Genomic DNA, 27,046 nt, shown 5'->3' with positions numbered 1-27,046 from the left:
CACAAACAAAGAGAGTCCAGACTTTCACATATTTGAAAGTCAAACACCCTTCAGTGGTAGCATACATCTTGTTGGTGTTAGCTAGCAGCACTAGCAAACTGGCTGTACATGTGAGTATTGGCTAGAATGACTTTGTGGACACCCCACAGGTAATGCCGTCCCAAATGGCACATATGCTACTAATACGCCTATATCCAATAAAAAGGAAAGACTGGAAGGCAAACATGTGGTGCGATTTCGCATCTTTATTCTATTTCCAGATACAAATCCTCTTACATTTTTGCCTCCCATAGTCCCAGTCTTTACTCTTCTATATTGATCCAGTCATATCTGTCCTCTGCAGCAGAGCTCCTGTAACGGCCGGGGGGATGGGACTCCACACCAGGGCCAGACCATGGCGGTCCAGAACGGGGAGGCCAACTCCCTGAGCCCAGATGCGGTGGAGGGGGAGCGGGCAGTGGACGGCAGGAGGACGGGGCGCACCTTGGAGGGTCCTGAGAGGGACCACACCCGCTCTGTCTCCCTGCTGGAGCAGAAACGCAAGGTGGTGTCATCCAGCATCGATGTGCCCCACGCTAGGTAAGACAGACAGACTGAGTGTGTGTGTGTGTGTGTGTGTTATTGGGTGGGTCGATGGGGCGTGTGTCTGTTTGGTGTGTGTAAAAGTATTGCTTCCGTGTCTGTCCCTGTCCCTTACTGGGCTCGAAGCAGGGACCCTCTGAACCCATCGACACTTGTCAATCATCGTGCCACAACTGCTCAATTGCTAGCCATTTCACATCGGTTACATGTGTGTATTCAATTCCTTTGTCCTAGTAGTCAGGGAGTATTATGGGATTGGTGTTTTGATTGATTGCAGTCATTCCTCAGGAATCTTTGGTTTGAGTTTCTTCATGCTACATGTATGAAGTTCATTGAGGCTTTGTGATATACACTGAGTGCACAAAACATTAGGAACACCTTCCTAATATTGAGTTGCACCGGCCCCCCCCCTTTCACCCTCAGAACAGCCTCAATTTGTCGGGGCATGGACTGTACAAGGTGTCAAAAGCGTTCCACGGGGATGCTGGCCCATGTTGACTCCAATGCTTCCCACAGTTATGTCAAGTTGGCTGGATGTCCTTTGGGTGGTGGAACATTTAGTGATAAATACGGGAAACTGTTGAGCATGAAAAACCCAGCAGCGTTGCAGTTCTTGACACACTCAAACCGGTGCGCCTGGGACCTACTACCATACCCCGTTAAAAGGCACTTAAATATTTTGTCTTGCCCATTCACCCTCTGAATGGCACACATACACAATCCATGTCTCAATTGTCTCAAGGCTTAAAAATCCTTCTTTAACCGGTCTCCTCCCCTTCATCTACTCTGAAGTGGATTTAACAAGTGACGTCAATAAGTGATCATAGCTTTCACCTGGATTCACCTGGTCAGTCTATGTCATGGAAAGAGCAGATGTTCCTAATGTTTTGTACACTCAGTGTATGTCACTGTGTACTTACACTACCGGTCAAAAGTTTTAGAACACCTACTCATTCAAGGGATTTTCTTTATTTTTAATATTTTATATTTGAGATTCTTCAAATAGCCTCCCTTTGCCTTGATGACAGCTTTGCACACTCTTGGCATTCTCTCAACCAGCTTCACCTGGAATGCTTTTCCAACAGTCTTGAAGGAGTTCCCACATGCTGAGCACTTGTTGGCTGCTTTTCCTTCACTCTGCGGTCCGACTCATCCCAAACCATCTCAATTGGGTTGAGGTCGGGGGATTGTGGAGGCCAGGTCATCTGATGCAGCACTCCATCACTCTCCTTCTTGGTAAAATAGCCCTTACACAGCCTGGAGGTGTGTTGGGTCATTGTCCTGTTGAAAAACAAATGATAGTCCCACTAAGCCCAAACCAGATGGGATGGCGTATTGCTGCAGAATGCTGTGGTAGCCATGCTGGTTAAGTGTGCCTTGAATTCTAAATAAATCACAGACCGTGTCACCAGCAAAGCACCCCCACACCATAACACCTCCTCCTCCATGCTTTACGGTGAGAATTACACATGTGGAGATCATCCGTTCACCCACACCGCGTCTAACAAAGACCAAAAATCTCAAATTTGGACTCCAGACCATAGGACACATTTCCACTGGTCTAATGTCCATTGCTCGTGTTTCTTGGCCCAAGCAAGTCTCTTCTTCTTATTGGTGTCCTTTAGTAGTAGTTTATTTTATTTGGGCTGCAATCTGAGACTGGTAACTCTAGTGAACTTATCCTCTGCAGCAGAGGTAACTCTGGGTCTTACATTCCTGTGGTGGTCCTCATGAGAGCCAGTTTCATCATAGTGCTTGATGGTTTTTGCGACTGCACTTAAAGAAACGTTCAAAATTCTTGAAATGTTCCGTATTGACTGACCTTCATGTCTTAAAGTAATGATGGATTGTCATTTCTCTTTGCTTATTTGAGCTGTTCTTGCCATAATATGGACTTGGTCTTTTACCAAATAGGGCAATCTTCCGTATGCCCCCCCCTACCTTGTCACAACACAACTGATTGGCTGAAACACATTAAGAAGGAAAGCAATTCCACAAATTTACTTTTAACAAGGCACACCTGTTAATTGAAATGCATTCCAGGTGACTACCTCATGAAGCTGGTTGAGAGAATGCCAAGAGTGTGCAAAGCTGTCATCAAGGCAAAGGGTGGCTATTTGAAGAATCTCAAATATAAAATATATTCTGATTTGTTTAACACTTTTTTGGTTACTACATGATTCCATGTATTTCATAGTTTAGATATCTTCACTATTATTCTACAATGTAGAAAGTAGTAAAAATAGAGAAAAACCCTTGAATGAGTAGGTGTTTTAAAACTTCTGACCGCTAGTGTAGATGTGGCACAATGGATTGATGACGATGGACTGAGATGTGAAATTAAAATCTGATCTGTTAAAGTATATAATCCGTCGCCTTTAAGGTGCTTTAACAGGAACCAGCAGTGATGCATATGGCTTTAACATATCTGACCATGTAGGCCTTACACTGCTGTGATTCAATAAAGATACTGTAATCAAATAGATTCATAATGCAATCTGCATAAAGAAAATATGCACATTTTCCCACCAGTGGTGCGTTTCGACCAAATGGACTTGTTGCAGATAGAAATCAGTGCTTGATGACGTAGTGCACACACAATGTACTTTTTCGCTTATGATTTCATGTAAATAAAAATCTAAAGTTCAATGTGTTTCCATTGTATTTTCAACTCTACCGCTAGTTTTGTAACAAACTGTTGCGTTAAATAGCAAATGTGCCTACTCTGGTCTTGACACCTGCGCTCTAGCCAACAGCTGGCAGATACAGTGTGGGTAGCTTAGTCAACATGATGAGATTATTATGGATAAGAGCGAGAGTATTTTTATTTGTCAAATGGCAGTCCAGCATCAACCATCATGTCACTAGCATAAGACCCCCGATATTTATTGGAAAGGAGCATCAAGATCACCGTGCACTTTCATCACCCTGTGAAGTTCATCATAACTTATTTAATCTGTAGCCTAAAACTGTTTTCCCTAGTCGTAGTGGGAGGATCACAGAAAATACACTATATATACAAAAGTATGTGGACACCCCTTCAAATTAGTGGATTTGGCTATTTCAGCCACACCTGTTGCCGATGGGTGTATAAAATCAAGCACACAGCCATGCAATCTCCATAGACAAACATTGGCAGTAGAATGGCCTTAGTGAAGAGCTCAGTGACTTTCAACGTGCCACCATCATAGGATGCCACTTTTCCAACATGTCAGTTCGTCAAATTTCTGCCCTGCTAGAGTTTCCCCGGTCAACTGTAAGTTCTGTTATTGTAAAGTGGAAACGTCTAGGAGCAACAACGGCTCAGCCACGAAGTGGTAGGCCACACAAGCTCACAGAACGGGACTGCAGAGTACTGAAGCACGTAGCGTGTAAAAATCGTCTGTCCTCGGTTGCAACACTCACTACCGAGTTCCAAACTGCCTCTGGACGCAAAGTCAGCACAATAACTGTTAATCGGGAGCTTCATGAAATGGGTTTGCATGGCCTAGCAGCCGCCCACAAGCCTAAGATCACTATGCACAATGCCAAGCGTCGGCTGGAGTGGTGTAAAGCTCGCTGCCATTGGACTCTGGAGCAGTGGAAACACGTTCTCTGGAGTGATGAATCACGCTTCAACATCTGGCAGTCCGACGGATGAAACTGGGTTTGGCGGATGCCAGGAGAATGTTACCTACCTGAATGCATAGTGCCAACTGTAAAGTTTGGTGGAGGAGGAATAATGGTCTTTGGCTCTTTCATGGTTCAGGCCCCTTAGTTCCAGTGAAGGGAAATCTTAATGCTACAGCATACAATGACATCCTAGACGATTCTGTGCTTCCAACTTTGTGGCAACAGTTTGGGGCAGGCCCTTTCCTGTTTCCGCATGACAATGCCCCCGTGCACAAAGCGAGGTCCATACAGAAATTGTTTGTCAAGATCGGTGTGGAAGAACTTGACTGGCCTGCACAGAGCCCTGACCTCAGCCCCATCGAACACCTTTGGGATGAATTGGAACGCTGACTGCGAGCCAGGCCTAATCGCCCAACATCAGTGCCCGACTTCAATAATGCTCTTGTGGCTAAATGGAAGCAAGTCCCTGCAGCAATGTTCCAACATCTAGTGGAAAGCCTTCCCAGAAGAGTGGAGGCTGTTATCGCAGCAAAAGGGGGACCAACTCCAATTTAATGGCCATGATTTTGGAATGAGATGTTCGATGAGCAGGTGTCCACATTATTTTGGTCATGTAGTGTATCATTGTGTGACTCCAAGTTTACTTCGATATGGTGGTTATTATATCAATATTTCAACATAATTAATTTTACCAACACAAAAAGATCTCACCATGTCCAACAAACAAATTATCTGTCTGCATTTATAAAGTTGTACCGAAACTACTTGTTTGCATCACAGCTGTCCATAGCTGCGAGAAGTAGGGGTGCCTGATAAATCAGAATATATATTTTTTTGAAGTAGTGCACTGGGCCTTTATTACTCCTTTATGAGCGGACAGAAATAGCTAAAAACTGTGGATGGAAACGTGGTGAGAGAGGGCTCTGTCCCAATTTAAATGGGGATGTTGGCACAACTGTATCCGTAGGTCATAAGATCAGAACACACACATAGACACGCGCGCTAATAATATAAATCCCTGTAGACCAACAGCATAAGCCTAATCAGCCTGGCTCAGCAGCCCAATCCTTCTAGATTTAGATTATAAAGGCATTGATCTCTGAGAAGTGAGTTACCAACCACGGATATGTTCAGAATAGGCATTAAATTCTGCTTAACAACAGTAATCACTCACATATATGGAAATCCCCAGTGAGTCCCACTCCTAGAAAAATATATAAATAAATCTCGACAGTATAAACAATCTACAGGTATCTGCCTTTACTGGCACACATCCACACACTGAGAGGCACTTTACAAATAAAATGGTGTGTCCCAAATGGCACCCTATTCCCTATGAAGTGTACTACTTTTGACCAGGGCCCATAGGGCTCTATATCGGGAGTAGGGTACCATTTGGGACAAAACCTATAATGGTGGTTTTAGCTCAGTATACTGTTATTGTCTCTCTGTGGTCAACATAAACTGCTGTTTCCCAACTCCAGCGCAATTAAAAGTGAATGAGTGCGTCTTCATGGCTGTAAAGTGCAATCTAATAAAAGAAAGACACACTTTTACCATTAATTGGGAAACACTCATCTACTATAAACTATACTGGTGTTATACGCTAGGCATTATTTCTCCTTTAGACAGTAGATGGCAGAAATCGATTTTGGAAGTCTTTGTAAAAGTACAATAAAAACCAACATGCACACGGACACGCACACGGACACACACACGGACACACACACGCACACACACACGCACACGGACACACACACCATCCAGATCCATCTTTAGGGCTGTTTTGGGCCCTCATATTGATGTAATATCTATTGATGAACTGTTGATTTGGCTCTCACAGTACTTATCTCTTTTCAACCATTTTAACGTGAAAATATCTCTTCAGATTGAATTTATTTTATGGATAAGATACGGAAGGTTTGATAATTTGCCTTGTGCATAGGAGCAGCGATAATATATATATTTCTGTTGGCATCACTGGATTGCTTATCGATCATCTCGATACCTCTGCATCTCTTCAGCTTGTTAATCCTCTCCCATGTGAGGATACAGATATTAATCCTCCATATACAGCTAATTATATGGTTTGTCCTGCATTAGAGCAGGATATTTTATCAGGGAGATTGACCCTTATCTAGTGTTATCACACACATTTTAAATACTTTATTTGAATCCACCAATCAAATTCAAATAAAAAAAGGATCCAAACATTTCAAAGGTCCCTGTATGCATGGACACGCAAGGCTACAGAAAGCACCTCCTTTTCCAAACAGCTAGACTGCCCACGAGAGCTGAAACCGAGCAGCACCTAGCCAACTGCTTTGCCTTTGGCAGGCCCGCAATCTCACACATACACACACGCATGCAAGTGTGCATGCGTGCGCGCACACACACACAGCAAGCCTGCAGCCTCTGGTCAGCTTTATTTCAGCTGAACTGTGCCTAAACAACAATAATGAGAGAGAGAGAACAAACAATTGACAAATAGACTAATCAAATAGGAAGTTTAAACATACCTGATACGTTTCTGCTTTAGCAAAGTGTAGGAAAAAATTAATTGTGCTGTCGGAAAATCCCTCCTTGCAAACCAAACGGACAATAATTACATTTTAGTCATTTAGCAGACGCTCTTATCCAGAGCGACTTAGTTAGTGAATACATATATATTTTTTAAATACTGGCCCCCCGTGGGAATCGAACCCACAACCTATCAACTGAGCTACATCCCTGCCGGCCATTCCCTCCCCTACCCTGGGCCAATTGTGCGCCGCCCATGAGTCTCCCGGTTGCGGCCGGCTGCGACAGAGCCTGAATTCGAACCAGGATCTCTAGTGGCACAGTTAGCACTGCGATGCAGTGCCTTAGGCCTACACATAGGCTACTGTCAATAAAAGTTGCATTAAATGTTACTTTGACAAATTAAACTTATAAACTAATATTTATAATATTGTCCAAGTGTTTATTGATGTCCTTGAATTGCGCAACGGGCAATCGTTCATAAGCTCCCGCAGCAGCAATTTCAATAAGTGAATGATGAGTTGGTGTCAGAGTTGTCTCACAAACAATTTTATTTTGAGTAGCTTACAAATTGTGCATTTATATAAAAGTCAATGACAAACAGATAAAACAAATGTTTAGCCTATAACATTCTATAGCCTATAACACTTGAATGAACATAGGCAACTAATAGGGCTATTAATTTTTTGCCTATCGAACTGTACAAATCCTAAATATATACAGTGGGGGAAAAAAGTATTTAGTCAGCCACCAATTGTGCAAGTTCTCCCACTTAAAAAGATGAGGCCTGTAATTTTCATCATAGGTACACGTCAACTATGACAGACAAATTGAGGAAAAAAATTCCAGAAATTCACATTGTAGGATTTTTTATGAATTTATTTGCAAATTATGGTGGAAAATAAGTATTTGGTCACCTACAGACAAGCAAGATTTCTGGTTCTCACAGACCTGTAACTTCTTCTTTAAGAGGCTCCTCTGTCCTCCACTCGTTACCTGTATTAATGGCACCTGTTTGAACTTGTTATCAGTATAAAAGACACCTGTCCACAACCTCAAACAGTCACACTCCAAACTCCACTATGGCCAAGACCAAAGAGCTGTCAAAGGACACCAGAAACAACATTGTAGACCTGCACCAGGCTGGGAAGACTGAATCTGCAATAGGTAAGCAGCTTGGTTTGAAGAAATCAACTGTGGGAGCAATTATTAGGAAATGGAAGACATACAAGACCACTGATAATCTCCCTCGATCTGGGGTTCCACGCAAGATCTCACCCCGTGGGGTCAAAATGATCACAAGAACGGTGAGCAAAAATCCCAGAACCACACGGGGGGACCTAGTGAATGACCTGCAGAGAGCTGGGACCAAAGTAACAAAGCCTACCATCAGTAACACTACGCTGCCAGGGACTCAAATCCTGCAGTGCCAGACGTGTCCCCCTGCTTAAGCCAGTACATGTCCAGGCCCGTCTGAAGTTTGCTAGAGTGCATTTGGATGATCCAGAAGAGGATTGGGAGAATGTCATATGGTCAGATGAAACCAAAATAGAACTTTTTGGTAAAAACTCAACTCGTCGTGTTTGGAGGACAAAGAATGCTGAGTTGCATCCAAAGAACACCTGTTTTTCTGCAAAGGGACCAGGACGACTGATCCGTGTAAAGGAAAGAATGAATGGGGCCATGTATCGTGAGATTTTGAGTGAAAACCTCCTTCCATCAGCAAGGGCATTGAAGATGAAACGTGGCTGGGTCTTTCAGCATGACAATGATCCCAAACACACCGCCCGGGCAACGAAGGAGTGGCTTCGTAAGAAGCATTTCAAGGTCCTGGAGTGGCCTAGCCAGTCTCCAGATCTCAACCCCATAGAAAGTCTTTGGAGGGAGTTGAAAGTCCGTGTTGCCCAGCAACAGCCCCAAAACATCACTGCTCTAGAGGAGATCTGCATGGAGGAATGGGCCAAAATACCAGCAACAGTGTGTGAAAACCTTGTGAAGACTTACAGAAAACGTTTGACCTGTGTCATTGCCAACAAAGGGTATATACAAAGTATTGAGAAACTTTTGTTATTGACCAAATACTTATTTTCCACCATAATTTGCAAATAAATTCATAAAAAATCCTACAATGTGATTTTCTGGATTTTTTTTCTTCTCATTTTGTCTGTCATAGTTGACGTGTACCTATGATGAAAATTACAGGCCTCTCTCATCTTTTTAAGTGGGAGAACATGCACAATTGGTGGCTGACTAAATACTTTTTTCCCCCACTGTAAGTTGCAAAATAAATAAAGTAGCCTAAACAAAATAGGTATGAAAATAACCTTCATTAGTACAAAAAAACAAGTCATTATTTCAAGGTTTGACATAATATTTTAGCCTATAGGATATGTATTTCGAATAAGATACATCTGGATTTGAATATAGGCTACATTTTTTTAATTCAATATGAAAGTGTAATGAGGAACCATTAGGTCTAGTTGCTTTTTACCATGTCTTATTATGCCAAAGGTTTCTGCCAAGGAACACCAGCATGTTCACCTTTTCTGCCACAGAGTAGCGAACTCCGCAGGATGATGGACTTGTAAATGTTGACGGAGGTTTGTAGTCTGTCCATCCTTTGCCTTGATAATAATTTTGCATATTCTTTAAGTGACTTGGGTCAGGTCTGCTGGCACACCTTTATCATTCGTCCTGAAACCGAAGAACTGCCAAACGGGCGAAGACATTATTTTCTTTCCCATCAAGCCTTTTAGCTAAGGCAGGCTGTACTATAGTTACTAAGGCAGGCTGTACTATAGTTACTAAGGCAGGCTGTACTATAGTTACTAAGGCAGGCAGTACTATAGTTACTAAGGCAGGCAGTACTATAGTTACTAAGGCAGGCAGTACTATAGTTACTAAGGCAGGCTGTACTATAGTTACTAAGGCAGGCTGTACTATAGTTACTAAGGCAGGCTGTACTATAGTTACTAAGGCAGGCTGTACTATAGTTACTAAGGCAGGCTGTACTATAGTTACTAAGGCAGGCTGTACTATAGTTACTAAGGCAGGCTGTACTATAGTTACTAAGGCAGGCTGTACTATAGTTACTAAGGCAGGCTGTACTATAGTTACTAAGTGAAATCCTGTCACTTCCTTTTTTTTTACTGTCTGAAACTGAGGGAAAGTAGCCTAATGGAAGAAAGAATGTCGCAAATGCGCTTTCCCAGATGATCAAGATGAAATAACAATAGCCTACACTTGATACTGCTATAATATTCGTTTTTAATAGGTAGGCTAATATAACTGATATCAGAGTATTTCTATGGACAAGAGAAACATACCAATTTTAGAAAATCATTCTGCAGCCTAGATGTGATGAAGAATAACTAGGCCTAACACTGTTTTGTTTTGAACAGTGATTTAAAGACATTGTTTGTGGCTTTTGTAACAATTGAAATAAGAACCTTAGTGTTCAGTAGATGGACGGTAAGAGCGGAATCTGCCCTTGTAGTTCAGAGCCAGGATGCCCTTGAACTGTCTAAAAGGCTCTGAAAGGAAAAGCGCCTCTTCTAGTCATAATTTAACTCACAATGTTTTGGATAATGTGGCTTTCTAGGCTATGTCAACCTGCTTTAAACCTGTAAACAGATCTAGCCTTGTTGGTTGCTGTGCTGTGGTCTCCTCTTCCCACATAGTACATGGTGTGTTTTTTTTTCAAAAGTCTCAGATGGGAACAGATACAGTATCTATAAATTAAATTGACATTTTAGTCATTTAGCAGATGCTCTTATCCAGAGCGACTTACAGTTAGTGAGTGCATACATTATTTTTATTTTTCATACTGGCCCCCCGTGGGAATCGAACCCACAACCCTGGCGTTGCAAACGCCATGCTCTACCAACTGAGCTACATCCCTGCCAGCGATTCCCAACGACGCAGGGCCAATTGTGTGTCGCCCCATGGGTCTCCCGGTCGCGGCCAGCTACGACAGAGCCTGGATTCGAACCAGGATCTCTAGTGGCACAGCTATGTGGCACACTGCGATGCAGTGCCTTAGACCACTGCGCCACTCGGGAGGCTAATGTTAAGAGTGTCTGTAGAGGATAAGCTTGTTGTGAAACTTTAATGGTTCTATTCTCTCATATTCATGTTATCTTCTACGAACTGGGTGCCCTGAACTCCAGCAGCCAAGTAGTTCCTTTGTGAGGGGCATCTAGAGTGCATTCTAGAATGTGACAATGCCAGATAAACCCCCCCCCCCCCCCCCCCCCCCCCCAATCCCAAGCAGGTTTCAAATCATCACTCAAAATAAGATATTGTCCCCTCCTCTTACTGGGATGTAGGCTATAGGGTCTCCAACTCTGTCTAATAGCTTAATCCCACTCTCAGACTGAAATTAATGAACGTGGAGTGGAGAGAGCCCATTCTGGCTGGGTCTTCAGTAGGAACAGCTTCAAGTTCCTGTTCCTTTCGCCTGGCCCCCTCCGTGACCTCTCCTCAGTGCAGGACCATTATTGCCTTCAGATTAAGATCCATTGCACACGGCTGCACACCTGTGACCAATTTCTGCTACGAACGCTGAATGCTTGCTGCGGGAATAAATGGTTCTGCCACCACCACAGAGAGAGGGAGAGAAATGGAGAGAGTAAGAGAAGGTGGGACCAAAAGAGAGAGAGATGATAAGAGTGAAAGAGGGGGAGAGATTGCCTGAGGAATTTTTAGAATAAACTCCCCAGAGGAATATGACCTTGAGGCTTTTAATTGCGTTTCTTTCAAAGTTGTGATTTACAAGAGAACTGACGCAATGTTTGATGGTTTGCTGCTGGTGCTCCAGTCCACAGTAACCTACATAAGATGGTAACCTCAGTGAAGTAAAGACCTACAGTACCAGTCAAAAGTTTGGACACACCTACTCATTCAAGGGTTTTTCTTAATTGTTTTACTATTTTCTACATTGTAGAATAATAGTGAAGACATCAAAACTATTAAATAACACATATGGAATCATGTAGTAACCAAAAAAGTGTTAAACAAATCAAAATATATTTTAGATTCCTTTGCCTTGATGACAGCTTTGCACCCTCTTGGCATTCTCTCAATCAGCTTAATGAGGAATGCTTTTCTAGCAGTCTTGAAGGAGTTCCCACATATGCTGAGCACTTGTTGGCTGCTTTTCCTTCACTCTGTGGTCCAACTCATCCCAAACCATCTCAATTGGGTTGAGATCGGGTAATTGTGGAAGCCAGGTCATCTGATGCAGCACTCCATCACTCTCCTTGGTCAAATAGCCCTTACACAGCCTGGAGGTGTGTTTTGGGTCATTGTCCTGTTGAAAAACAAATGATAGTCCCACTAAGCGCAAACCAGATGGGATGGCTATCTTCTGTATACCCCCCCCCCCCCCCCACCTTGTCACAACACAACTGATTTGGCTCAAATGCATTAAGAAGGAAATAAATTCCACAAATTAACTTTTTAACAAGGCACACCTGTTAATTGAAATGCATTCCAGGTGACTACTTCATGAAGCTGATTGAGAGAATGCCAAGAGTGTGCAAAGCTGCCATAAAGGCAAAGGGTGGCTGCTTTGAAGACACTAAAATGGAAATATATTTTGATTTGTTTAACACTTTTTTGGAGTTAATACATTATTCCATATGTATTATTCCATAGTTTTGATGTCTTCACTATTATTCTAAAATGTAGAAAATAGTAAAAATAAAGAAGAACCCTTGAATGAGTAGGTGTGTCCTACCTTTTGACTGGTACTGTAGTGGAGACACTCTGTGTTAAATTACTGTAAAATAGAGAAAAACATGTATAGCCCAGTGTCGTCCGGGTTTGGCCGGTGTAGGCCGTCATTGTAAATAAGAATTTGTTCTTAACTGACTTGCCTAGTTATATAAAGGTACAAAATAAAATAATGGTTACTACGCCCTGAGGGGCTCTGACGGTCTAGGTACCTTTCATTCACACACGTACATGTACATTTACATTTTAGTAATTTAGCAGACATTCTTATGTAGAGCGACTTACACTAGTGAGTGCATACATTTTCGTACTGGTCCCCCTTGGGAATCGAACCCACAACCCTGGTATCGCGAGTGCTATGCTCTTCCAACTGAGCCCCACAGGACTTTACATCTCATTATTGTATCGAATAGCTTTGCTAATAATTTACACCATTACACCACAAGCCTTTTGTCCAATCTCACATCTCACTCCTAAAATCAATACTCTAGTAAGTCAACTATATGATGATTTACCTATTTTCCCTCCTGACTGCAACCAGCGCCCCGAGATACAGTTATATATGATATGTTTTATTAAAACTGCTGTGTCTCACGTCTTAGAATGTGGAACTGCTCACAAAGGAGGATTTAGCCTTCGGTTCTTGTTTATATTTAGGTATGCTTTAAATCAAATTCTGTATTACTTTCTTCCCTCAAAGGCTCTGAATGTATACTGAACAGAAATATAAACCTGTAAAGTGTTGGTCCCATGTTTCATGAGCTGAAATAAAAGATCCCAGACATTTTCCATACGCACAAAAACCTTATTTCTCTAAAATCTGCACAAATTTGTTTACATCGCTGTTAGTGAGCATTTCTCATTTGCCAAGATAATCCTTCTACCTTACATGTGTGGCATATCAAGAAGCTGATTAAACAGCATGATCATTACACAGGTGCACCTTGTGCTGGGGACAAAAAAGGCCTCTCTAAAATGTGCAGTTTTGTCACACAACATAATGTCACAGATGTCTCAAGTTTTGAGGGTGCGTGCAATTGGCATGCTGACTGCAGGAATGTCCACCAGAGCTTTTGCCAGAGAATTTAATGTTAATTTCGCTACCATAAACCGCCTCCGCAGACCACGTGTAACCACGCCAGCCCAGCACCTCCACATCCAGCTTCTTCACCTGTGGTATCGTCTGAGACCAGCCACCCAGAGAGCTGATGAAACTGAGGAGTATTTCTCTGTAATAAAGCCATTTTGTGGGGGAAAAACTCATTCAGATTGGCAGGGCCTGGCTGTCAAGTTGGCAGGCCTATGCCCTCCCAGGCCCACCCATGGCTGCCCCCCTGCCCAGTCATGTGAAATCCATAGATTAAGCCCTAATTAATTTATTTCAATTGACTGATTTCCTTATATGAACTGTAACTCAGTAAAATCATTGAAATTGTTGCATCTTGCCTTTATATTTTTGCTAAGTATAGAATAGACACCTTTCCTTTCTATGTGTATGGTTTTTAAGCAGCTGTTTAGTCTTGCTATTCTTTTGAGGGCCTTATGTTTTCCCTATTACAGGAAACGGCCAATTGTAACACAAGCTGGGGAGTAGACTGGTGGAAACGGATCGGAACTCAACATTTGACAAATAGCTTTCTGGAGACTAATTGCTAACAGGGGAAGTAGAGTATAGTTTGGGGGGAAATCAAGAGCGACTGCTTATTATTTAAACAACAGTAAGCCAGTGATCTGCAGGTTCAAGGCCTCCTGACCTGGGTTCAAATACTATTTGAAATCTTCTATATATTTTTGGTATTTGCTTGAGTCTGTCTGGAACGCAAGATGGGCTGAGTTTGCCATTTTTTACTGTTCTATTGGTTCCATTGGCAAGCTTAATTAATCACAGATGAAGTATTTGAAATTATTTCAAATGGTATTTGGACCCAGGTCTGACTTTGACCGACATCTTTAGTTCTCACTAATGCAAGACAAATGATTTGCATGGATGACCAGTGTTTTTTTTTTCACAGAAGTTTCTCAAAATAACCTGCAGTTTTTATTCTTCTCACAACCGACTTTGACTTTATAGTTTGACAAATGTTTTGTTATTGAACGCCTGATGAATATACGTCAGTAACGTAACCCTTTGGACTCTTGATAAACGCTGGCATGTGCTGAACATGAACATGTTGGCTAGTAGTCAAATATGAATGTTTCGATGAGTGCGACGGCCTAACTTCACTTGTTTCCAAATAAATCTGTTTCTTAGAGTTTGTTGTGGGTGTGGGTTCTGGAATTGAACTGCATTGTGTTCTGAGTGTTCCGCCAGCAGCCATGTGTTCTATCCCCACTACAGACCCAGCGCTGTAGCGTAGCCAGCTCTCAGCCAGGGAAAACGGCCAAAACTCTTCTTTCCTCCTGAAAAAAAGAGACTTACGGGACTATCGCATTATGGTATGTTTTGATGAAGTGACATTGCTTTTTTAAATCTTCTCTCTCTCCTTTTTTTTTTACTACAGTTTCATTTCGTTCTCCTCTTTTTCTGGCACACTGATAGAGTTGCTGGATATGTATAAAATTGCAAAGGGGGTTGGCTGGATGAATGTCGAAATAAGGAGTGTGTGAGGTTTGTGTGGTGGGCAGGCGGCTCAATGTAGCATCGGAACAATATTGTTTCTCAGCGGCAGAGCAGGGCCGCTCGGGCTAGCATTTGCCAAAGAAAACAATTTGCTCCAGAGAGAGTGGATGAGGGTTGACCAAGTGATTACCATCTGAAAGGAAGGCGCTCCTCTCCTCTCTTTTCAGCAGAGCACCCGAGTACTGCCAGGGTGGAAGCCTTCCAGCCAGCACTCAGAGAGGTTTGGACACAGAGGTTTTTTTGGCAGTCTGAATTCCTCAAACTTTACTGAGCAATGAATGAACAATTCTGTACGCCGTATCAGATTGCCTCTGGCAGTAACATTCTGCTAAAAATACAGCAACATGATGCCAGTTGTCTCACGTAAAGAATGAATGCTCCCCCTTTATTAGGAGGTGTGTGTGCATGCTGATTGACAGTCTCTTCTTCAGCTACTGCTGTATGTTATGTTTCGACAGCTAAGCTAGCAGGCAGCACACTTACCATGCTACTTGGTCCTCTGTAGCTCAGCTGGTAGAGCACGGCGCTTGTAACGCCAAGGTAGTGGGTTCGATCCCCGGGACCACCCATAAACAAAAATGTATGCACGCATGACTGTAAGTCGCTTTGGATAAAAGTGTCCGCTAAATGGCATATTATTATTATTATTATTATTATTATTATTATTATTATTATTATTATTGTATGCACTATTGACATTAATATTTTATAGAGAAACTAGCAGGCAAAATAACAACTAGTAAGCAGCTGACTGTATGCACTGACATATATTTTATAGAGCAGATGAGATTACAACTTTTTGACATGCAATCAATTCACTTTCTCACTTGTTTTCCCCTCTTTCATGGGTGTTTGTCATACATGTCCAACCACCAGGCTACACAATAAAACAAAGCTTTAATATATGTAGTAATCTGACGGTGTTTGGTTTTGGTCAAGAAGAAAGATCTCGGCTGCCAGAAAACCGCCAATGAATCGTAAAAATCTCTTTCATTCAGGAACAATGGAACTGTTTTCATTGTAGAATCACTCCAACACTCCACAACGGAACATCAAGGCACTGAGAGAGAGACCACCTGTGATGGTGTTGTGTGGGGAATCCATTGCCATGCATTGGAATTTATATGCAAATTGGCAGTTGAATTAAATGTGATGAGTTTAGTAGGTGTGAGGGTTGACATGGATTATGGCATTCAGGCCAGTCAGTATCCAATATAAAGCCTTGAGCCGATCTGCATGAGTAGGTGGCGGTTGAGTTGCCAAACCTCTGGGCAGTGCTGTTTGTGTGTTGGGCTGGGATCAACTTACTGTGGATTTATATTATAGCCCAAACACACACACACACACACACACACACACACACACACACACACACACACTAATAAGGGCAGTAAATATGTCAGTGGGAAGGGACTAAAGGTTACTTCTGTCAGCATTTTTTGTCACCTTGACAACGGCTGTTCTAGAAGTGTCTGTATTAATAATGTATCGCCATGACAACATAAATACCTGGATAATGTATTCAGTTACATCTAGAATGGTTATGAGGATTTGTAGATGGTAGGAGTTGACTTGTTACTGGGGAGATTCATTCAGAAGCCATCAACAAAATCTTTATTTACATTAATTGATATCATAAATAAAAGTGTAGCAGGCTTCTTCTAGAGTTTGAACAGTTTTATGGCTGTCAGGGGAGGCGAGACCAATATGTCCGTAGCGTGGGTTTGACAGTGTGGAAGACATGGTAAATCCATGAAGGAGTCAAATCAGTGATGTGTGACGAGCCCCTCTTGCTATGTAAATGGATCCCTATTGTAAGAATCCCATGGTCCTCTCTGTTCCAAACACACACGCACACAGATATACAAACATACACAGTACACACACACACACTTTCTCCTATAGATAATGCATCGTCCACACTACCAGTCAATGCTCTGAAGGCAGTGTTTATGTTCAGTGTTGTTCTGGAAGGCTTTTGGTAAATTATTTGGTATTTTGAAGCTAAATCTGGCTAATCCATAGCACACCTATGACTGATAGCCACACAGCTAGCTTAGCTGCGGAAAGCGCTCATTGATTATATTGACGGGTATGCATTATGTTCATCCCCTGTAACCAATAAATGATTATAATTGACCAATAAGGTGTCAGACAGTGTCACAAATTTCACAAAGACTCACTAATGAGGTGGTGGAATTTCTGAATATGACTCCTCTTTAGCTGGTCATAGATCTGTTAGTGCTGCAGCCAACTCCTATGGTTGTCGTCAAGCCAAACTGATAAGACTGATCTGGGACCAGGCTAGACTCCTCTTTAGCTGGGATGAAAGCAACGCATCATCACTTTCATGTTGTGATCTTAATGAATAGTTAGTAGGAGCAATCTACAATATTTACCTTTCCATTCAGATAGTTACAGCTATAGCTACCAGCTCTAGAGGTCAATCTATGGATTTAAAAGTGGTTCCATTTCTCCAGCCCCATCCCTCAGCTTTATGGCAAATGAGTAGTTATTGTGCCTATAATGAGTAGTTAGTAATATATTGACCTCTTCATTCCCCTTCCTCTCTGTTAATGTCCTGGTCAGGGGCAAAGATATTATGGCACTGGGTGGGCATTAGGCTTTGTCGACGTGTGTGTCCTCATCAAGCGTGTCCTATTAAAATAACCCTGTGTAACATTTTCATCATTCTCTCTAATTACACTCATCAATTTACTACATGGTTGTGTGGCATAGTTGCCAATTTGAAATGATTGAGCTCTGTCACAATGAAAGCCTTTATTAATTAAAATGGGGATGTACTAATTAAGAGCACCACATGAGGGTGTCATAATTGTCCCCGATTTTTAATTTGGTGCGCCGACGCTCATCAATTTTATCACAGTTTAGCATAATGGGCTTCGGGACTGGGGGGCTGGGGGGGCACTTTCGAGGGAAGCACACGCAAGGTCTTTTGTCAATTGTCACTCTCCTCCACCACAACATGCCAAAAGGAGATAAATGAAACCCCTGACTGCAATACCAGATGCCTTGCCCCCCCCCACACTTGAGAGTTTTCCTCATGACATTCATTATGTGATCCAAAGTAATATTTGCATATTTGATGTGAAGTCCCTCATACATCAATATTGTAGTAATTCCATTAATGATTGAGACCTACAACCACTTGCTCCCTACCACTAGGTCTAACCTAAGCCTACTCCACTTGCTCCCTACCACTAGGTCTAACCTAAGCCTACTCCACTTGCTCCCTACCACTAGGTCTAACCTAAGCCTACTCCACTTGCTCCCTACCACTAGGTCTAACCTAAGCCTACTCCACTTGCTCCCTACCACTAGGTCTAACCTAAGCCTACTCCACTTGCTCCCTACCACTAGGTCTAACCTAAGCCTACTCCAGGGCCTGTATTCACAAAGCCTCTTAGAGTATGAGTGCTGATCTAGGATCAGTTTAGCCTTTTAGATATAATAGTAAGACTACATGGACACTCCTACTCTGAAACACTTTATGAATACAGGAACAGGCTTCTGCAGTGCAGTTTTCACAAGAAAGAGGAAGTAGAAGTGAGAGATTTAAGATGACAGTGTTTCTGGAAGAACTCCCACAGACTCTCATACATATTTCCAAAAGAATTGGAGGAATTTATACTCTCCTTCTCCACATCAGCCTCTCCAGAAAGATAGTCAGAACGGCTTGTTGCCATAGAATGAAGAGCATCTGGAGGACAGAACGTGGCTAGTGGCCCAAACAGAGAGTGTATGATTGCCAAACTATTTTTAAGGCAGAGAAAGCCGTGTGTGCGACGACAACAATCTGCTGCAAAGTTTTCTGGACGCAAAAAGTTAATTGACTGTAAGAGTTGGAAATATGTAAATGAGGATACAGAATTAGAGTTAACACACAAAAACAAAAGCACTTAAAATGCCTGTGGTGAGGACCATACCTCCTCATACAGATTCTTAGATGAGATTGTTTTTAAGATTTGTTTTCACCCACACAGGCAGCTGCAAGCCCCCCTAACCCAACCTCTTCCTCCCCCAGGTATCAGGCTTCAACTTCGGTGGCCGATTTTCACATCCAAAAAGCTGTTATTCTTTATACTGTCATTGACCACACCATAATAAGAAGTGAATAGCCAATTAGTGGTTTGTACACTAGACGATGCTGCCAGTGTCCTTAGGGATAGCAGCATAACAACTCTTTAAGACACACTGAATGGATGCCTGCTGGAGGAACGGATGCATAGAAGAAACGCCTCGCCACAGGAGCTAGTCTAATGTATTTAGCACCGCAGCAGAATGTTGTTTTAATTCTAAAGAAGAAGATCATTATTCATACAAGGCAATGATTATGTTTGAATGTAACGTGATAACATGATACATCATCTATTGGAGCTTTCAACTCATGTTCCCATGCCAACAACAACCACTTTCTTTGTGATCACACAATCTTATTTCTCGCTCAGCCAGTAGGTCGTTATCAATAAAACGTCACAATACTGTGCAGAGTGTTCGTTTTGGCTGCTGGGGGACAAGGAGACCCGCAGCTCCACTAAAACCATTGACAACTGTGTGCCGTTTTCAAGGGATCGTTAAATAAATGTTAACTTGTCTATTTGGTTGTAATATCATCACCTCTTGAAGAGCATCGTCTGAACTAAAAATGTCAGATTATTTCATGCAAAACAATTGCACACATTTAGCTCTATCATCAGAGTCACAGACCTACAGCAAGTCAACTGCATGCTTTTCATGATCAGTAAACATCAATTGATCATTTAATTTCAGATATGTGAGGGTAGCCTCATGATATTTATCTCAATATTGGCCACCATTAATTGGATATTTGAGTGATATAAAAGTCAACTATACCTGACAAGTATGAGTGTTTTAGGTTAATTTCCCATCCTTTGTGGTCTCTGCCAGTCAAGCAGCAGAAGGGCGCATTTGCCGATGTAACGTTACTGTTTGTTAGCTGATAATGTTTACTCTGCAAGCTACCAGTAGAGACGTTGTACTGTTGACTAAACATAGTGGTAAGTAAACATAATATACTTATTTTTTCTCTAACCAATGTAGGCTTACCTAGCGAAGTTGGCTAACATTATCCCCTTTTCAACATTGTTTTTAAATAGTGTTTAATCATGATTGCTGCTGACAGACATGATAAGCTACATTAATTGATGGACCAAGTCAAATTGGCTAGCTAGCTAACAGATCACGTCAATATGGCTGGTTTAACAAGCTAACTTTCAAGGGATAAACTAGATGGCTATATCCAAATAGTGTTTGATTTGCTTGCCATCTACAGTGGGGAAAAAAAGTATTTAGTCAGCCACCAATTGTGCAAGTTCTCCCACTTAAAAAGATGAGAGGCCTGTAATTTTCATCATAGGTACACGTCAACTATGACAGACAAAATGAGGAAAAAAAATCCAGAAAATCACATTGTAGGATTTTTAATGAATTTATTTGCAAATTATGGTGGAATATAAGTATTTGGTTAATAACAAAAGTTTCTCAATACTTTGTTATATACCCTTTGTTGGCAATGACACAGGTCAAACGTTTTCTGTAAGTCTTCACAAGGTTTTCACACACTATTGCTGGTATTTTGGCCCATTCCTCCATGCATATCTCCTCTAGAGCAGTGATGTTTTGGGGCTGTCGCTGGGCAACACAGACTTTCAACTCCCTCCAAAGATTTTCTATGGGGTTGAGATCTGGAGACTGGCTAGGCCACTCCAGGACCTTGAAATGCTTCTTACGAAGCCACTCCTTTGTTGCCCGGGCAGTGTGTTTGGGATCATTGTCATGCTGAAAGACCCAGCCACGTTTCATCTTCAATGCCCTTGCTGATGGAAGGAGGTTTTCACTCAAAATGTCACGATACATGGCCCCATTCATTCTTTCCTTTACACGGATCAGTCGTCCTGGTCCCTTTGCAGAAAAACAGCACCAAAGCATGACGTTTCCACCCCCATGCTTCACAGTTGGTATGGTGTTCTTTGGATGCAACTCAGCATTCTTTGTCCTCCTAACACGACGAGTTGAGTTTTTACCAAAAAGTTCTATTTTGGTTTCATCTGACCATATGAAATTCTCCCAATCCTCTTCTGGATCATCCAAATGCACTCTAGCAAACTTCAGACGGGCCTGGACATGTACTGGCTTAAGCAGGGGGACATGTCTGGCACTGCAGGATTTGAGTCCCTGGCGGCGTAGTGTGTTACTGATGGTAGGCTTTGTTACTTTGGTCCCAGCTCTCTGCAGGTCATTCACTAGGTCCCCCCGTGTGGTTCTGGGATTTTTGCTCACCGTTCTTGTGATCATTTTGACCCCACGGGGTGAGATCTTGCGTGGAGCCCCAGATCGAGGGAGATTATCAGTGGTCTTGTATGTCTTCCATTTCCTAATAATTGCTCCCACAGTTGATTTCTTCAAACCAAGCTGCTTACCTATTGCAGATTCAGTCTTCCCAGCCTGGTGCAGGTCTACAATTTTGTTTCTGGTGTCCTTTGACAGCTCTTTGGTCTTGGCCATAGTGGAGTTTGGAGTGTGACTGTTTGAGGTTGTGGACAGGTGTCTTTTATACTGATAACAAGTTCAAACAGGTGCCATTAATACAGGTAACGAGTGGAGGACAGAGGAGCCTCTTAAAGAAGAAGTTACAGGTCTGTGAGAGCCAGAAATCTTGCTTGTTTGTAGGTGACCAAATACTTATTTTCCACCATAATTTGCAAATAAATTCATTAAAAATCATACAATGTGATTTTCTGGATTTTTCTTTCTCATTTTGTCTGTCATAGTTGACGTGTACCTATGATGAAAATTACAGGCCTCTCTCATCTTTTTAAGTGGGAGAACTTGCACAATTGGTGGCTGACTAAATACTTTTTTCCCCCACTGTATGTACGTACACAACCAGTCGAAAGTTTGGACACACCTACTCATTCAAGGGTTTTTCTTTATTTTGACAATTTTTTACATTGTAGAATAATAGTGAAGACATCAAACTATGAATTAACACATATGGAATCATGTAGTAATCAAAAAAGTGTTAAACAAATCAAAATATATATTTTATATTTGAGATTGTTGAAATAGCCACCCTTTGCCTTGATGACAGCTTTGCACACTCTTGGCATTCTCTCAACCAGCTTCACCTGGAATGCTTTTCTTGAAGGAGTTCCTACATATGCTGAGCACTTGTTGGCTGCTTTTCCTTCACTCTGCGGTCTGACTCATCCCAAACCATCTCAATTGGGTTGCGGTCGGGGGATTTTGGAGGCCAGGTCATCTGATGCAGCACCAATGGTGTTGCTATTGCCACTCTCAACTGAGCCACATAGGACCACATGTAGTTCCTTTGCTTTATGTAAACTGCGCAGTCCTCCCACTCAGAAAGACCACGCTCAGTGTATTTTTACCTCCTAATCCAATAAGATGTTTGATTAAAGCCTGGTGGGCCTCTGTGGCGTCCAATCAAAAGAAGGATTGGAGGAGAGCCATGACAAGACAGGCCAGGCATTAGACCAAATATCTACTTGTAGTTACTCCACAATACTAACCTAATTGACAATTGCAACAAGATACAGGCCTATGGCAAGACCTGAAAAATGGTTGTCTAGCAATGATCAACAACCAATTTGACAGAGCTTGAAACAGAGCTTGCATTTTGAAAAGAATAATGGAAAAATGTTGCACAATCCAGGTGTGGCAAGCTCTTAGACTTACCCAGAGACTCACAGCTGTAATCACTACCAAAGGTGCTTCTACATGGTATTGACTCAGGGGTGTGAATACTTATGTAAATTAGATTTCTGTATTTAATTTTCAATACATTTGCACACATTTCTAAAAACATGTTTTCACTCAGTCATTATGGGGTATTGTGTGTAGATGGGTGGACATTTTTAGTTATTTAATTCATTTTGAATTCCGGATGTAACACAACTAAATGTGGAGTAAGTCAATGAATACTTTCTGAAGGCACTGTAATTGCTAACCATAGCCCCTAGCCTACGCTCCATCAGGGTCTTAGAGGGAATGGAGAAGAACACAGGTGTTCAATACATTTTGTACAACCGTAATTGCTTTCCGCCTCCTACCATGATGGCCAAAATAAGATAACATGTTATTTGTGTGGAGTGTGTGTGTGATTGTATTGTTGGGGATCGGATTCATTCTACCACCATCGCTTTGTTGTGCAGCAGACACATTTAGTCATTTAGCTAGACCTACAGTCAGACTAGACACATTTAGTCATTTAGCTAGACCTACAGTCAGACTAGACACATTTAGTCATTTAGCTAGACCTACAGTCAGACTAGACACATTTAGTCATTTAGCTAGACCTACAGTCAGACTAGACACATTTAGTCATTTAGCTAGACCTACAGTCAGACTAGACACATTTAGTCATTTAGCTAGACCTACAGTCAGACTAGACACATTTAGTCATTTAGCTAGACCTACAGTCAGACTAGACACATTTAGTCATTTAGCTAGACCTACAGTCAGACTAGACACATTTAGTCATTTAGCTAGACCTACAGTCAGACTAGACACATTTAGTCATTTAGCTAGACCTACAGTCAGACTAGACACATTTAGTCATTTAGCTAGACCTACAGTCAGACTAGACACATTTAGTCATTTAGCTAGACCTACAGTCAGACTAGACACATTTGTCAGTTAGCTAGACCTACAGTCAGACACTGTTTATTATCTATGCATAGTCACTTTAACTCTACCTACAGGTACATATTACTTCAATTACCTCGACTAACCTGTGCCCCTGCACATTCACTCTGTTACTTATCTATTTTTTACTTCACTTATTTTTCTTAAAACTGCGTTGTTGGTTAAGGGCTTGTAAGTAAGCATTTCACTGTAAGGTTCACTGTATTCGGCGCATGTGACAAATACAATACAATTTGATTTTATTTGACACATTAGTCATTTAGCTAGACCTACAGTCAGACAGAAGGTTAGAGACAGGGAAGGGTTAATACATACCGTTTCAGCCCCCACTGTCTCAAGTTCAGTTTTCCTTAAGACTGATGATGCTCATCCTCACGCACGTACACACACACAGACACCCTCTCGTTTCCTCCTGCCTGGCTGTAACAACAACAACAACAGCTTGCGAGGGGTTCAGAGCGGGCCGTTAGTCTCCTAGTCGGTCGGTTGTTTCCAGGGTGCTAGTGTGACAGCTAGTACAGTCACCCCTCCTCTAACCCTCTTCAGGGGACTAACGTGTAGTGTTGTGTGGGACACCTCTGGTGTTTCTTCCTTCTCCTTGCCTTCAAACCAAACCCTCAAGTTCAAGTTTCAACTTTTATTTGCCATATGATAAATATATTATTACTACATTATCAGATTAACACTATCAATACTACCTGACTGGCTCCTAAGCTCTCATATTTAAAACTCCTAAGCTCTCATATTTAAAATGACATTATCAACAGCAAAAAATTCTGGACAAATTTGTACAAATATGCTTTTATACACCAACCAGAGATGATTGATTGCTTCTCCCTTTTCCTCCCAGTCTCCTTTTAGCTGCAGCTTGCTGCTTCTTTTCTGCCTCAAGTAAACAATGGAGTGTGTTAGTCTCAGTCAGCACTACAACCCAGCCCAGCAGCATCTGTGGGAAAGGTTGTTGTGATTCTGTTTGGTTCTCTGAACTTTGCTCCCGTTGGAGAGAGGAGAGGCGAAGAGGGAAGGAGAGGGAGAGAGGGGTTGTGGCTGGGGAGTGTTCTGCCAAACTCTTGAGGGCTGCCTGCGTGGCCTGTGTTTTTACTATGGGGAGTAAACTGCATATTGATCGTGCTGCTGGAGTAAAAGAAGGAGTGGTGAGGGAATGAGGGAAGGAGGGAAAGAGGGAAGGAGGGAAAGATGATGGCTTTGGCATTACCTCACAGCAAGCTGCTTGAGGATGGGTTTACCAGCACAGCCTGAGCTGCTGTGATGAATTATTTTTTGTATCGGTCTCTTTCCCTCTCTATCGCTCACACTTCATCGCTCACACTCTATCGCTCACACTCTATCGCTCACACTCTTTCTTTCTCTCTCTCTCTCTCTCTCTCTCTCTCTCTCTCTCTCTCTCTCTCTCTCTCTCTCTCTCTCTCTCTCTCTCTCTCTCTCTCTCTCTCTCTCTCTCTCTCTCTCTCTCTCTCTCTCTCTCTCTCTCTCTCTCTCTCTCTCTCTCTCTCTCTCTCTCTCTCTCTCTCTCTCTCAATTCAAAGGGCTATATTGGCATGGGAAACATATGTTTATTGCCAAAGCAAGTGAAATAGATAATAAACAATATAAAATGAACAGTAAACATTACACTTACAGAAGTTTCAAAGGAATAGAGACATTACAAATGTCATATTATTGGCTATATACAGTGTTGTAACGATGTGCAAATAGTTAAAGTACAAAGGGGAAAATAAATCAACATAAATATGAGTTGTATTTACAATGGTGTTTGTTCTTCACTGGTTGCCCTTTTCTTATAGCAACAGGTCACAAATCTTGCTGCTGTGATGGCACTCTGTGGTATTTCACCCAATAGATATGGGAGTCTCTCTCTCTCTCTCTCATTTTGTTGTTCTAAGTCACCTCTGTCTCTTTCTTGTTGGCTCTCCCTCTCTGCTCGCCTACCCTCTCTCCCTCTCTCCCACTCTTTCTCTCTCCTGTTCTCCCTCACCTCGCTCCTGTTCTCCCTCACCTCTTTCTTTCTGACAGGTGTGTCTACATGTCACTGTCACCCCAGGAAATAAGTAATTCCTTTTCTCACTCACAAAAACACCCGCACGCACGCACAGACACATGGATACACACACACAATTCAGGCATTCACAAACTTGCATAATAATGACAGTGTGGGAAACTGGGCATCTATACAAACAGTGGTTGTGGTTGAAGAAGGCAGAAAGCTGATTTTTGTACCGTCATACTGTTTCTGTACCATACCGGTGTATACGGTATTACCGGAAGTGCACACAAAGGGTGCTATTTCAAAAAATATATATAGCACGCACCCCCGCAGCCCATGCGAGGTGGGGTATTGTAAAAATCATACTGTCGGTATTTCGAAATACCCCGGTATACTGTATAAACGGTATATTGCCTAAGCCTAACACACGCACACACACTGACTCTTCTCACCCGCTGGAGGGAGGGGCCAAGGCCTGCTGCTCATAAAAAAACACTGCTGGTCCTCTCTTAAACAATAAGCACAACACCAACTCTCCCTCCTCCTTCCTTCTCTCTCTCCCTGCTTCTCTTCCTTCCTCTCTCAATTTACTCCAGCTGAGGAGACAAGCCCCTGCTCTCTCTCCCTCTCATTCTCTCTCCCTCTCCCTCTCATTCTCTCTCTCCCTCTCATTCTCTCTCTCCCTCTCATTCTCTCTCTCCCTCTCATTCTCTCTCTCTCCCTCTCATTCTCTCTCTCCCTCTCATTCTCTCCCTCTCATTCTCTCTCTCTTCCCTCGCTCTCTCTCTTCCCTAGCTCTCTTTTTTTTCCTTTGTCTCCACTCACATGTTTTTTTCCTGCTCTGTAAGAGAGACGTTACTCCACCACTGTGCTGTACGGGGCTTTATTGTACAGTCTCATTACCATAAGGAGGCCAAGGAACACCAGTTATGTTCTATCTGGCTGACGGCATCTGGTGTTTGCTATCTGAAGGAACGTGCTGAGAATCTGAACTCTTTCTTTCTCTCACACACACACACACACACACACACACACACACACACACACACACACACACACACACACACCAATAGTAACCCCCCACCCGTACACACACATATACACCATGGGCAACGACACATGAATGACAGTATTTACATGACAATGTAAACAAACACATGTATGATCATATAAAAACATGCAAGATTGTTACAGGCACAGACAACGTTGTTGTTTACTTGCTTGGTCTTAGACCACTTGGTGATAAGAAGGAATCCTGGAAT

The 27,046-nt window shown here is 42.3% G+C and overlaps 1 protein-coding gene across 1 annotated transcript in view; it reads left to right on the top strand.

Annotated features, from left to right (window-relative positions):
* The window catches only part of znf704 (zinc finger protein 704), a 61,706-nt gene that overhangs the window by 4,373 nt on the left and 30,287 nt on the right, over positions 1–27,046 (top strand). Inside the window, exon 2 of the mRNA XM_084158363.1 lies at positions 344–579. Within this exon, the coding sequence (XP_084014489.1) occupies positions 344–579 (236 nt within the window). The remainder of the gene's footprint in view (positions 1–343; positions 580–27,046) is intronic.

This window comes from Coregonus lavaretus (assembly GCF_964263955.1).
Source record: "Coregonus lavaretus genome assembly, chromosome: 3".
Classification (NCBI taxonomy): domain Eukaryota; kingdom Metazoa; phylum Chordata; class Actinopteri; order Salmoniformes; family Salmonidae; genus Coregonus; species Coregonus lavaretus.
Note: the sequence above shows the minus strand (reverse complement) of the source record. Positions and strands in the feature narration are given on the sequence as shown.